The following is a 13,443-nucleotide window of genomic DNA, read 5'->3' on the forward strand; positions in this document are numbered from 1 at the left end:
CAGCATCTGGCTGGTAAGTCTGTTGTGGGGGAAGGGGTGGGGGAGGGAAGGGGCATGGGGCAGGAAGATCGAGGCCCCTGTGGTGAGGGAGGGAGTGGGGCAAGGGCAAGTGCTGCCCAGCCAGGGTGAAGCAGGACACCAGATGGAGCAATAAGTGGCTTATCGGGGGGGGCACAGTGAGGGGCGGCAGCTCCCACCACAGTGTGCACCCCCAGGGGAGGCATGGGGGGCATGTGCCTCCCAGATCTGCACATGGGGCATGGTTGGGATGCCTCTGTGCACTGTGGGGAGGATGCAGCACCAGGGTTTTCCCAGTATGGAGTGGCTGGGCCAGGGCTGTGCTTGGGATGGGCAGTGGTGACACTGGGAAAGGGACTATGGGGGGCCTATAGCCCCCCCCCCAGCACCACTGCTACCCACCCCAAGAACAGCCCCAGCCCAGTCCCACCCCATGCCAGGATATGCCCAATGCCACCCCCAGCCTGCAGTGGCAGCCTGTCTTTGCTCTGCACACAGTTCCTGGGGATGCACAGTCCACATGCCTCCCCCAGGGGTGCACACAGTGGTGGGAGCCACCCCTCCAATGAGCTGCTCACAGCTCCTGCCCTAGCTACACTCCCTTCCTTAATCTGCACCCCCTATGCCCCTTCCCTCTCCCCGCACCTTCCACCCCAACAAAATTACTAGCTAGATGCTGCTCTCCAAGTTGCCAGGCTGGCTGCATGCATGCTGCATGCATGCTGTAGCTTCACACATGCATGTGGCATTTATTGGCGACATTATTAACCACATCAGACAAAAAACCCAATTGCTGATACTGTCAATTTTCCTTTTATCAGTGCCGATACAATATGGACCTATGTATCGATGCACCTCTAATAATTACTTTGCACATGTAGCTGATCTAAATGTATTGTATGATTAATCAGTTAATTGTGTAATATAAGTAATATATAGCAGGGGCCTTATACCACCTAATAAGCAGATTAGAATCTGGCCCTTAGGCTCCAAGTCATTTAGGCTTTTTTTTAAAAAAGTTGTTACATATTTATCTTTCTGTTTATAAAAATGTTAAATAGTGGTAGTTTTGAATTTTACCTGTGGTTTTCCATTTATCTATAAAGGCTGATTATTAAAGTATTTTATTTGCTGAAAGTGTTTTTTCTGGGGGACTGGGGGGGAAGGGGTTAGGCAGGCAGGAGGAAAGAGGTCCCCTGAGCAAAATAAGCTCAAAAAAATAGACACAGTTTGCCAACCAGTTTTCACCACAGTGGCACATCTACACAAGACATTTTACTGTGCATTAGACTACTCTAATGTGCAGTAAAGCTTCACCATCTACAGATGCACGGTACTTACTGTGCAGTAAATTATGCTAGTACCAGGAAATACAGTCACTAAATTAATGGTGCATTAGTTACCACACAGTAGTGTAGATGCTGACTCGAAGCAATTTGGTCAGGACCCAATCATCATGTGACTGGGAGAGCTGCCTCAGCAGCCCAGACTGCTGCATCCCAGCAGCATGGAGATCAGAGGGTCCCAATCCCCACATGGCCAGGAGAGCCATCCCTGCTCAGAGGTGCCACTGTCTGCCAGCCATATGGGGTTCAGGATCCTCACGTGGCTGGCAGGCAGTGTCCCTGCTCAGCAAAGATGGCTCTCCCAGCCACATAGGAATTGGGACTGGCCCCCCATCTCCCCTGCCAGTCCAGAGTCTCCCCCTGACTGCTGCAGGGGGGCAGAGCAGGGCAGAAGCAGCCCTGGCCTGGGCTGCTCCTGTCAGGTACAATTTACTCTGGACAGGGGCTCACATGGAGACATGTACCCCAGAGCACTTCAATGAGCCTGTATTTTCTGCAAAGAATATTCAAGAACGTTAATTGCATGGGTATATGTGCCCAGTAGGGATCTAATCCTATAGTCCTTATGAAAGTGTAACTCAGCTCTATTCCTACAGTCAGTATGAATGTGTGACGATCAGATCAGACCTGTGGAGATTGGGATCGCCACATGGCTGGCAGACAGCATCCCCACTGAGCAAGGACGGCTCACCCAGTTATGTGGGGATCAGGACCGGCCCCATATTCCCTGCCAGCGTTGGGGCTCCCCCAGCTGCTGCAGTGGGGCAGAGCAGGGCACGAACAGCCCTGGACTGAGCTGTTCCTATCAGGTGCAATTTGTTTCTGATGGGGGCGCGCACATAGATGTGTGTCCCAAAGCGCTTTAATGAGCCTGAATTTTCTGTGAAGAAAAGTCAGGCATATTAATTGCATGTGTAAATGTGCCCAGTAGGACTCTGTTCCTACAGTCCTTATGAATGTGTAACTCAGCTCAAAGAATTATGCCCATAAACAGACTTCAGAATTGAGCATTTAATTAGAGGAAAGCCTGTTGAGGCTGCCTGGCTTTTCAAAGTATTGTAATGAATTAATGTACTATGCTTTATATAGGCCACATACAGACATTCAGTTTCTCTTGGGATAGTTGCTGTTCTCCCAGTAGAAACCACAAGTGTACAAATGTTTAGGATTTTTTTCCCAAAGAAAAATGGCCAGTCCAAGAGAAAAATAACCCAGGGTTAAATCACATCCAGGATAGTGAATATCTATACACATCCTCTTCTGCGGGAAGCTATAGCACAGTCCTCCAGTGTGCTGCTTGCTGGACTTTACTGCTCCAGCCCAGCAGGGGGGGCAGAACATGCTCCCTTAACAATCCCCACAACTTCAAGCAAGGAGATGCAGGCTGACCCTGAGCAGCAAATCAGGGCAGCCCAGTACACAGTTGCCATCTGTCTCCAGACAGACCAAGGGAGCCTGCTGAGATGTATGCAGAGGGACCCCCAGAATGCTCGGCATCAGCACTGCAAACTCGCTGCTGTTCAGGGGCCCAGCATTCCAATGTCTGTTGAGATTGAATCATAGATAATTAGGGTTGGAAGGGACCTCAGGAGGTCATCTAGTCCAATCCCCTGCTCAAAGCAGAACCATCCCTAACTGAATCATCCTAGCCAGGACTTTGTCTAGCCAGGTCTTTAAAAGCCTCCAAGGATGGAGATTCCACAAACCCTCTAGGTAACCTGTTCCAGTGCTTTCCTACCTTCCTAGTTCCTTATAACTAACCTAAACTTCCCTTCCTGAAACTTGAGACCATTGCTCATTGTTCTGTCATCTACTACCACTGGGAACAGTCTAGTCCCATCCTCTTTGGAACCACCCGTCAGGTAAAGGCTGGTATTAAATCCCTTCTCAATCTTCTCTTCTCCATATTAAACAAGCCCCATTCCCTCAGCCTATCCTCAGAAGTCATGTGCCCTAGCTCCCTAATCATTTTTGCTACTCTCCACTGGACTCTCTCCAATTTGCCCACATCCTTTCCATAGTGGGGGGCCCAAAACTGGTCACAGTACTCCAGATGTGGCCTCCCCAGACTGCTGAATAGAGGGGATGAATCATTTACTTTGAAATGCTGGCAATGCTCCTACTAATGCACTGCAGTGTGCTGCTAGCCTTCTTCACAACTAGAGCACACTGTTGGCTCATATTCAGCTTATTGCCCACTGTAACCCCCCAGGTCTTTTTTGGCAGAGCTGCTGCTTAGATAGTCCCCAGCCAGCCATCTCTCCAGGCAAGTTTTTCTACAGGAAAACAAACCAGGAATTCTCAGATCATTTGAATATGTGTATACAGCCATAGTCTTAAATTCACAGCTTCACAAATTATTATAAAACAACATTTGGGTATAGTACTGTTAGCATGGAAGGAGGTCATAAATTTAACATACATTTAGAAAAAAAAAGTTAAAAAAATAAACTGGTTTGAGAGGGAAAACGTTAATCTTTGTAATGGTAATTTCCTCCCAAAATTCTAACTTTATTTCAGAGAGTTCATAGCAACCTTCATATTGTTTTGACATCAAGTCCTGCAGGGCATAATTTCCGTCAGTATTGCCGGACATATCCTGCCATTATTAATTGCTGTACAGTTGATTGGTACGAGAACTGGCCTGAAGAAGCTCTCCTGCATGTTGCCAAAAACTACTTAAGTCAAAAGAATATTTTTGAAGAAAATGAGGTAATGTCAATAGAATTTATTTTTCTTCTTTAACCATATGTAACAAGACTGGTATCAAAGGGTGTTTATGGGGCACCCTGGCAGCTGTACTGATCCTGTCTCTTCCATGCTGGTTTTTCTCTGGATACCAACCTGTCCTCACTTGCCACACCTTTTTGTTATTACTGTTAACTCTGGGAGGACGCCTCCAGAGAAACAGAATATGGCCATGGGCTCACCCTCTGCCCAGTGGGCTTCTGGCAGCCTGTTCTCAAAAATCTTGGGCCTCTGGGCTCTGTCACCTCTCACTTCATTCACTGGGGTCTCCTTCTCCCTTAAACAAAGTCTCAACAACACCCCACCTTAGGAAACCCTTTGTTGCCTGCCACCTCCCCTGCAACTACACCCATGCCTCATAGGTTAAACAGCTATGCAGATCAACAAGAAACAGTTTTGCTTAGCTTCAGTGTGAGCTCTGCTTCATGAAGAGCAGTAGAGACTTAAATGATAATGTAAGTGTGGGCCTGTTTCTTGCATTGGTTACATGAGTACATATGAGTGCAGTTGGCTCCCTAGAAGTTAACAGGGCTGTGCTGGTATAAAACCTATACAAATGAGAAAAAGAACAGGTTTATAGGATGTAAGTTGGTAATAGCATTGGTAAAATATCATCTCATCCTTAAATGAGCCATAAGAGTGATTAGGAAAATGGTACTGTTCTTACTGTACGGTAGATTTTTAGCCAGTGCTTAATTATCTAATACACTGGTTCACATTTTATCTTCAGATATAGTGGTTTAATCCTACTGATTTCATTTTTACCAAGTGAAGACAAGATTATACCTTCTGTACTGTTTAACGTCCTTGTCAGTAACACAGGATTTTGTTTGAAAAAACAGAGAAAAAATAATTTATATTAATTGGAAATTACTAAAAAAAACACCAATTATTTTCTATTAATTATAAATTAATAGTAAACATTTTAAATACTTTCTATTAATTTTCCTGTAACACCATTCAGTGTATTCCATCTGAATTTAAGAAAGTTGCATAAAGCTGGAGCTAAACAAAAATGTATACTATACTTCAGAAATATAAATATTTTAATTTACTTTTTCTCTTTTTTAATCATTGCGTTTTCCAGACCTTAACAAACAGGGTTACCTACACGTGTGTTGAAGTCCACAAAAATATATCAACAATAGTTGAGAAATATTTGAAGGAAACGAAGAGGCATTACTATGTCACTCCCAGTAGCTATTTGCAATTCATAAACACCTTTTCCAGAATATTACAGATCGCAAAAAAGAAAACTCTGATTAACAGGTGAGAAATTATTAGCATTTCCCCACTGTGTACTTTTATAAGGTAAAGTTGCATGAAGTATCCCTTTCATATCAGCAAAGTGTCAAAATCAAGCAAAATAGAGCATGTTGTTAAAGACACACTCCTAATTTGTACCTAATTTGGAATGTGAAATGAACCTGAGCTACTATTTCAAACAAGTTAAATAAAAGACTTTACTTGAGAAGTACAGATTGGTATTTCATTTTACTTTTTTTTTATATTTTAGGGATTGTTTTCAAAATGGTCTAACCAAGCTTCTAGAAGCAACATCATTAGTTGCAGAAATGCAGGAGGAGTTGTTCGTTCTTGGCCCTCAAATAGAGCAAAAATCAAAGGTACATCTGAATTCATACTTGTTTTCTCCCATGGACTTTCAAAATCTTTAGTCATTCCCACTGCACGTCACCTCAGAGTTCATAACCTAAATCATACATGTTCTATCACCTCATCTTTTGAGCCTGTCAGTAAATTAGGAAATTATCATGTACTTCCTTGTCATATGCTTCCATGGTTGACAGAAATTTAAATGAACTGAAGATAAGGTATACTCTTGATTGGTTGACAAGAAACAGAAAAATAATTCTGGAATCTGTAGAATCTTAGATTTGTGATTTAGTCAATTTACTAAGTGTACTTAAAATTCTACGGCCAAAATATTTTGCTAAGGAAAAGTTTTTTTTCTCTCCTGTTAGGAAACAGAAGAACTTGTGGAAAAACTTCGTAGAGACTCAGTAGTAGTGGAACAGGTTCGAATGCTTGTTAAACAGGATGAAGAAATCATGGCTGAAGAAACAAAAGTTGTGGAACAATATGCTAAGGTAGAGAACCTGTTTGATGACTTTCAGATTTTAATTTAAATGGGTCCATTCTTATAAGGCACAAAGAACTCTCAAGTCTCATTGATTCCAGTGGAAACTGAGATTATTGAGAACTTTGCAAAATCTAGTTCATTTTAAAGCAAGGATAAATAGTTGCAAAAATATACACCAGTGTTCATATGCCCCCAGCATATGAATGAATTATATTAGAATTGTTTACAAGTTAAAATTAGAATTTGGAAAAAAGCACAAAAGGTCTCTGTCTTGTTTCTTTCACTCATGATTCTGATTAGAAAATATTTGTGCCTGAATGGCACCTTATTATTTCAAACAATGTCTTTCTGTGTGGCTTTCTTGTCAAAACAAGTTTCCCTTCTGATGGGTATTATGCACTAGAAGTGATTTCTGTACAGTACATATTGCCAAAAAAGAGTGCCAATTTTAACCTTTTAATGGTTTTTTAATGTTTACAATATAGCAAGCTACAGAGGAGCTAAATGCTGTAATGCCAACTTTAGAAAAGGCTCTTACTGCTTTAGATGCACTGGACAAAGCCCACATTGCAGAACTCAGGTAGGTCTGTTTTATTTTAAAGCCTTGTCACTTTATTTTAAAGCTTTGTTCCAAGCAATAGTAATCTGGCATTCTAGAATAATAATGCTGGCAGATTTCACAAGTACATCTACCTATCTGAGCTCCTGTCTTAGAAAAGTTCCATAAATAAAGGTGGAGGAGGGGACCTATAATTTACACAAATTGCAGGGATATATTTCACAAACTGGCAGTACTACTTCTGCTGGAGCTGCAAGATCTATACTGGAAGAGGTGGAACTAAGTTTTACTGGGTAAGAAATTATCCCAGGGTCAAATTTCAATTTGTTCTCAGTGAACAAGCAGCAAAATGCTGGAGAAGTGTGGAACTAAAGAGTAGCCCAATAGGAAACAACCACAGTTTGTGATCTATATGAAATGTTAAACTCAACAACAGTTCTTGTTAACCTCTCAAATGCTTCTCTCTCTTACAGAGTGTATATTCACCCTCCTCCTCTTGTACTAACTGTTATGAATGCAGTCTGTATTCTTCTGCAGAAGAAACCTACTTGGGCAACAGCAAAACACCTTCTTGCAGATCCAGGGTTCCTCAAAACTTTGGTTACTTTGGATAAAGATAATCTACCAGAAAAGGTGAAGCAAAGCAGTAACGTATAACATTTCTTCTTAACTCCTTCTGTGAGAACTCTTTAAATGGTGTTGATTTGCCTTAGGGATAAATTTTGCATCAGAACTTGGGCCTAGATGTCCTATGCCATGTGTTACAACCCACTTGCACCACTCTGAAAAGACAAAAAAGCTACAGACCAGGCAAAAATTACTCCTGCAGAATCCCACTGTCATGAATAAAGTTCCAGAGTAGAAGACAGGTCCAGGGAAGGCTAGGAGAATGAGGAAACAGAGACTACAAACTGATGTTGCATTTGTCCCAGGATAAAGAATTTTATCTCTGGACAAAGTGCAGTTGTTCAGGTGTCCATACCCTTTGTCCCAAAATAAATCTTTAAAAAGTTCATGGTATAAGAAGTACTGACAGTTTATCCCAGGACATTGCTAAGTGTGTCTGAACAGTTATCCCAGGATTGCAACATTGAATCAATGGCAGAAAAGTACAAATGCATTCAGGTACCCACTAAACGCTGATTAGAGGGGTTATATGTGTACATGCCAATCTGAAGGGCATTTCTGGTCCACAACATACAGGCACATCTTGTCCAGAAACAAATACAGCATCTGTTCCTGGCCAGAAAGATGTTAGCATACTATGTATTAGTATATCAGTCCATAAAGGACTGTTACAAGCTGGTACAGTTTAGAACAGCTCTAGGACTGCCCTAAGAGGAGATGAAGGTTGAGGTCTCATTTAAAAATGTGAAAGGGTGACAAAGTCATTTTGACTGCTCCCACTCTTCCAATTCTCTGCTTATTACAGAAGTAGAGGAATAGAGAATCTGTCCTACTGCGTTAATATATAGATTTGGATATAAATAATGCCCTTAGCAAAAAAAAAGGAGAACATTAAGATCTATGAAAGCTTTGTAGTTCACAGGTGCACATGGCAGCAGGAAGCACTGCCCAGGCAGGCACACACTGTAGGGGGGATCAAGTGGATGGAGTTGTGGGCATGTGGTGCAGCAGTGTGGGGTGTGTTCTGGGATTGTGCAGTCTGCAGGGCCGTGGCTCACCCTAGTACAGTCTATGGGGCATGCAGCCCCTAGCCACTTGGAAATTAGACAGCCCTGAAACAGTTTATAGAGTTAAAAAAAAGATTTCAAATATTCTGGAAATTTTCTTACAATGCAAAACCCACAGCATAACTTAAAAAGAAGACAGACTGCTTAGTGCTGCCTACTTCCTAAGACTGTGCAAGAAACATAAGTCCCTAGCGGACTTACCATCTGCACCCCTTTGGCTAATGCACAGAACTTCAAGTACTAAATACAGCTATGAGGGAAGACATCAGAAAAACTCAGAAACCATCTTCTTGTAATCCAAAAGAGAGCATCTTAAACTGGACATACTTACTTCACTAAACTAGGAAATATAAACTGGGAAATAAACTTTGTTACTATTCAGAAGTCCCAAAACTTCTACCACAGGAATGAAAAAAATTGGAACCAATATCACAAGAGCCATTTTGCAGACAGCATACCAACACTAAAGGCAAGTGCCACCCAGAACAACATCATTAATCTATCACAGTGCCTCCCCCATCCCCCCAGCCCCATTCTGAAATATCTGTTTTCTCCAAAGGCCTGAAGTTCTGCTCTGTTAAACAATTTGTTAATATATAGTGAATTGGGAGAATTCTTCCATTGACTTCACCTAAAAAAATATTTACACCAGGACAAAATCACATCTGAACCACCACCACCACAACAGACCAAATCAACAAAAAAAAATTGGACTAGACACTTACTAGTGGACAAAACCACACATTGGACCACTACAATGACTACCTTAGAAAGATCAAAGATGAAATTCCTAACAAATACTAGCACAACCTACACAGGGCCATTTTTCAGTTCCCTCCAGACCATTGTGAACAGTCTTTACTGGTGAAAAGAACAGGAGAATCCAAGGATCTGCCCTCCCCCTGTGCAAATTTAGTATGTCCTAAGAAGATGTAAGAAGTTTCAAAGAACTCATGAGAAGAGCAACAAGCCCATTAAAGATTAACTCAGAACATGTATCCAAACAGTCATATTCCTTGGCTTACATACTGCAGTCAGTGGACCCAGCAAGGATAGGTTATTAACAAAGCTGTAATGGACTCAACCAAAACAATTTGGCTAATCCCCGCATCCTGTCATCTCATTGCTCAGCAAGCAGACACAAAATAGAGTGCCATTTAGAAACACCTATCTTTACTCTCATCCTCCCTGGTTGTCACAGTTGTGAAAGAAGGCCAGGTTGACAGAGAATGGGCAGACCCAAGAGGCTGAACCTGTTTGACAAGAAAACCTAGTCATCAGCTAGCCTACAGTTTTAAATAGCCACCTCCCAGACTTATAGCCCACTACAAGTTGTGGGTCTATGAAAAGCTAACAGATTTGACAGACTCTGTTACTTGGAACAAAAGACCTGATGTCCTTAATTTCAGATGGGCAACTAGCAACCAAGACACCCCCAGAGGCTGCTTTTGACAGCCAATGTCTCTGTTGTGTCTATAGCATTGGCAATAGTCATATGTCTATTATTATGGCTGCATTGATCGATTTTCTGCAAGAACCTATCATTTGGAAACATGAAGCGCATTCATCCCAGAACTGACAAGACCCTTCATACACTAAAAAATTCAAGGCCCAAAGTGTAGCTAGCTATTTTAGCACCCTATCACATGGAGCTGAAAGGGAATACCTCCCTCCCCCCACCCACACCATTGCTTGTGTCCAGTTGGTTTGGGGTTTTTTAAGTCTTCCTCAGGGGCATTGAGGGTTGGCTGCAGCCAAGGCTGGGGATTATGTCTGGGTTGTGTCAGTGCTTCTACTGGGACTTAAAGCCAGAGCTTCCTAGCTAGATAGTCTTGCTCCTCTGCTCAGGATCAGACCAATTACCAGATTTGGGATCAGGAAAAAATGTTACTTCATGGTCAGATTAGTGTGGACTGTGGGAATTTTTGCCTTCCTTCATAGTGGGGGGCATGGGCCTCTACCTAGGATCAGTCAAGTTTATATTAACAACTTTTTACAGAAGCACTACATTGGCTGCCATGGGTCCTCTGTTTTACCAATGGCTGGCCATGTCTGGTGTTGTGTCAAGGTTGACAGTAGTTTTACTAAGATGTTAGATTATGGGTTTGTATGGGATGGTTTGGGTAGAGATGATCCTGCTACAGTGAGGGGGTTAGACTAGATGACCGCTGGACATCCCTTTCAACCCTACTTTTCTGTGATTCTATGAATTTGACAATTACTGAGCCAATATTACACTGACTCTTGGTCCTGGACATGATGGCAAAGGGATATTTTATACAGTTCCACTCACTACCATACCAGTACTATAATGTAGCTGCCATGGTAGGATTCTAGGCACAAACCAATAAACACAACTAAGGGAGAGTTCCAATAGCTAAGCCTCACCCAATTTGTACATTCTGTGTGTGTAAATATGAACAGTCCATCTTGAATAACTCCTAAGTAAATAATCTTAATACTTGATTGCACTAACACAAATATGTAAATATAATTCTAGCTGTTGGTATTCTTTTAAGTTTAAATGAATGAACATGAGATCAGAATTCTGTGAATTATGGTGTATTTATAGTGGCATTTTTTTCAGTTTCACATAACTAAAATGCATTTGAATTGATTTCTGTAAGCATATAAACAGATGTCGCCCAATGAAGTGGATTAGCTGTGGCAGGATCTGCTTCATTGGGCAAACCACATCACCCATTGTCCCACGTCAAGCAGAGGCCCTATTCCGTAGGACAATGGGCAGCATGTTCCCTGTTTACATAGACACGCCTCAGGGTTTTCCAATGGCATGCCTGTAAGCATGGAACCTCAACTTTCCCCACACAGAGGTGCACCTCATAGATTCCCTGGGGGATACGAAAATTCAAAATGATTGATAATATTAAAATTTTTTTCTTCTTAGGTATTTCTGCAGTTGAAAAGCTACATAAAATCACCTAATTTTAGTCCATCAAAACTTGGACTTGTGTCCATTGCCTGTTGCTCTATGTGTCAATGGATTTTAGCTTTAGATCACTACCATGAAGTTCAAAAGGTATCTTATTTTATCATTTTTTTCTGTATTTCTAAAGACCTATTTAATATTTCAGACAAAACATAAGTTCTTATCAGAATATAGTTGGTAAAAGATGATGTTCTAAACTTACAAAATGAATCTTGATTTTAAAAAGCCATTTCAACCAAAACTGAATGAATATATGTCTGAGTTAGTAGGGATCATCATACAAAACTGGAACACTCTTCTTACAGTAATTAGTTTCTAGATAAATGCATACTCATAGTAAAACTTACAGGCCAAATTCTGTTCTCAATTATGGGCATCTAATCCAACTAAAGTCAGTAGCTTCATAACGGAGACAGTAAAAATTGATTTGTAGAACTCAGTCTGAGTATATATTCCTCAGCTCAATTTCTCAAACCTCAGCTAAATTTCATAGAGGATATGAAATGAAAACCAGAAATACTAAGGATAGGTTTTGTCCTGAATTGTTCTGATTTCCTTGTTATGTGAGGTCATAGAGAACTGGGCATGGCTGAAAAGCCAAATAAAATGTTTACCAGGCTGTAGACCTGTGTGAAGCGGCTAGTATTTGTTTCGGATTTGGCTGAGTCGGGGGCAGTGATTTGATTCAGTGATTCGAATCACTGTCCCGAACTGATTCAGCCAAATCTGATTTAGAGATTCAGCTCCTGCCAAATCTCCAAATCACACCGCCCCCCCGCCCCACACCCTCCCTCCCAGCCCCGGCAATGGCTGCACTGCCTGTCCCAGCTCTTTGGGAAAAAAAAAAACCACACTCACTGGGTGCTGCCCGCAGGATGGCAATCCCCGCTGCCCCGCACTGCCCTGTAATGTGTTGGGGGGCTCTGCAACCCCCTACCACTCCCCCAGCCTTCCCCATGGCTGCCCTGCCCACCCCAGCTCTGGCCCTTTAAGAAAAAAAACACAAAAAACCCTGGACTCACTGGTTCCTGCTTGGCGGGGGATGATCCCCATTGCCCCACACTGCATAGGGGGCTCTGTATGACCTGTATTTAAATATTTAATGTTAAATGGGTCTTTAGAAATACAGGCTGCTGCAGGACCTAATGAGTCTGGGGTGGGGGAAAGGGTTGTATTTTTTTTTTTCTTAAAAGGCCGAAGCTGTGGCGAGCCGGGCAGCCATGGGAGGGCTGGGGGAGCAAGGGAGCATTGCAGGGCTTGTGACAGAGCCCTCTACATGGCATGGGGCAGTGGAGGGCAACGGGGATCACCCCCTGCCCAGCAGCACCTGGTGAGTGGGGCTTTTCTTTTTTTTTAAAGGGCTGGGAGTTGTGGCCGGACAGGGCAACCATGGGGAGGCTGGGGGAGTGGAGGAGGGCTGAGGCCTGGCAGGGGTCCCCACATGGTTCCCCCCCCCCCTCCAGCCCCTCCTCCCTCACCTCCTACTTACCAGCTGCAAGTCCAGCTCCCTGCTGCAGCGGGCAGGGACTTCCCAAATCACTGAATCTCTCAAAATCTTTTCCAAATTGATTTGGAGAGCTTTTAATTGGTCCTCTGATTCAATTTGCATTTGGAGATTCGGCCACCAAATCAGGACAAATCTCTTCCGAATCGAATCAGTACCTGAAGCTTTGCACAGCCCTACCAGGCTGGTACTTGCTATTGCTCATCATATATAAAACTTTCTACATCTATGACTATCCTTGGTGTCCCTCCTAAAATCTTTTTAGGCTTGTATGGATCATAGGATTCTAAGAAAGTAGTGCTGGAAGCGACCCCACAAGGTTATCTAGTCTAGGCTCCTACTCAAGGCAGGATCGATCACCCCTGACTAGGCAATCCCAGCTAAGTGTCCATCCAACCTTGAAATCTTCCATGGATGGAGATACCACAACCTTTCTAGGCAGCTTGTTTCAATGCTTGACCACCCTCATAATCAGAAAGTTCCTCCTAATCTCCCCTTTCTCTCACACAAATTTCCCATCCAA

General features: G+C 42.7%; 1 protein-coding gene across 1 annotated transcript in view; it reads left to right on the top strand.

Annotated features, from left to right (window-relative positions):
• Positions 1–13,443, top strand: part of DNAH14 (dynein axonemal heavy chain 14) — a gene marked incomplete at its 5' end in the record, with an annotated part of 314,106 nt that overhangs the window by 231,433 nt on the left and 69,230 nt on the right. Inside the window, 7 exons of the mRNA XM_019548582.1 lie at positions 3,885–4,076; positions 5,200–5,381; positions 5,629–5,737; positions 6,095–6,220; positions 6,699–6,793; positions 7,246–7,405; positions 11,375–11,506. Coding sequence (XP_019404127.1) covers positions 3,885–4,076; positions 5,200–5,381; positions 5,629–5,737; positions 6,095–6,220; positions 6,699–6,793; positions 7,246–7,405; positions 11,375–11,506 — 996 coding nt within the window. The remainder of the gene's footprint in view (positions 1–3,884; positions 4,077–5,199; positions 5,382–5,628; positions 5,738–6,094; positions 6,221–6,698; positions 6,794–7,245; positions 7,406–11,374; positions 11,507–13,443) is intronic.

Source organism: Crocodylus porosus, unplaced genomic scaffold (genome assembly GCF_001723895.1).
Source record: "Crocodylus porosus isolate Cpor-Errol unplaced genomic scaffold, CroPor_comp1, whole genome shotgun sequence".
NCBI lineage: Eukaryota > Metazoa > Chordata > Crocodylia > Crocodylidae > Crocodylus > Crocodylus porosus.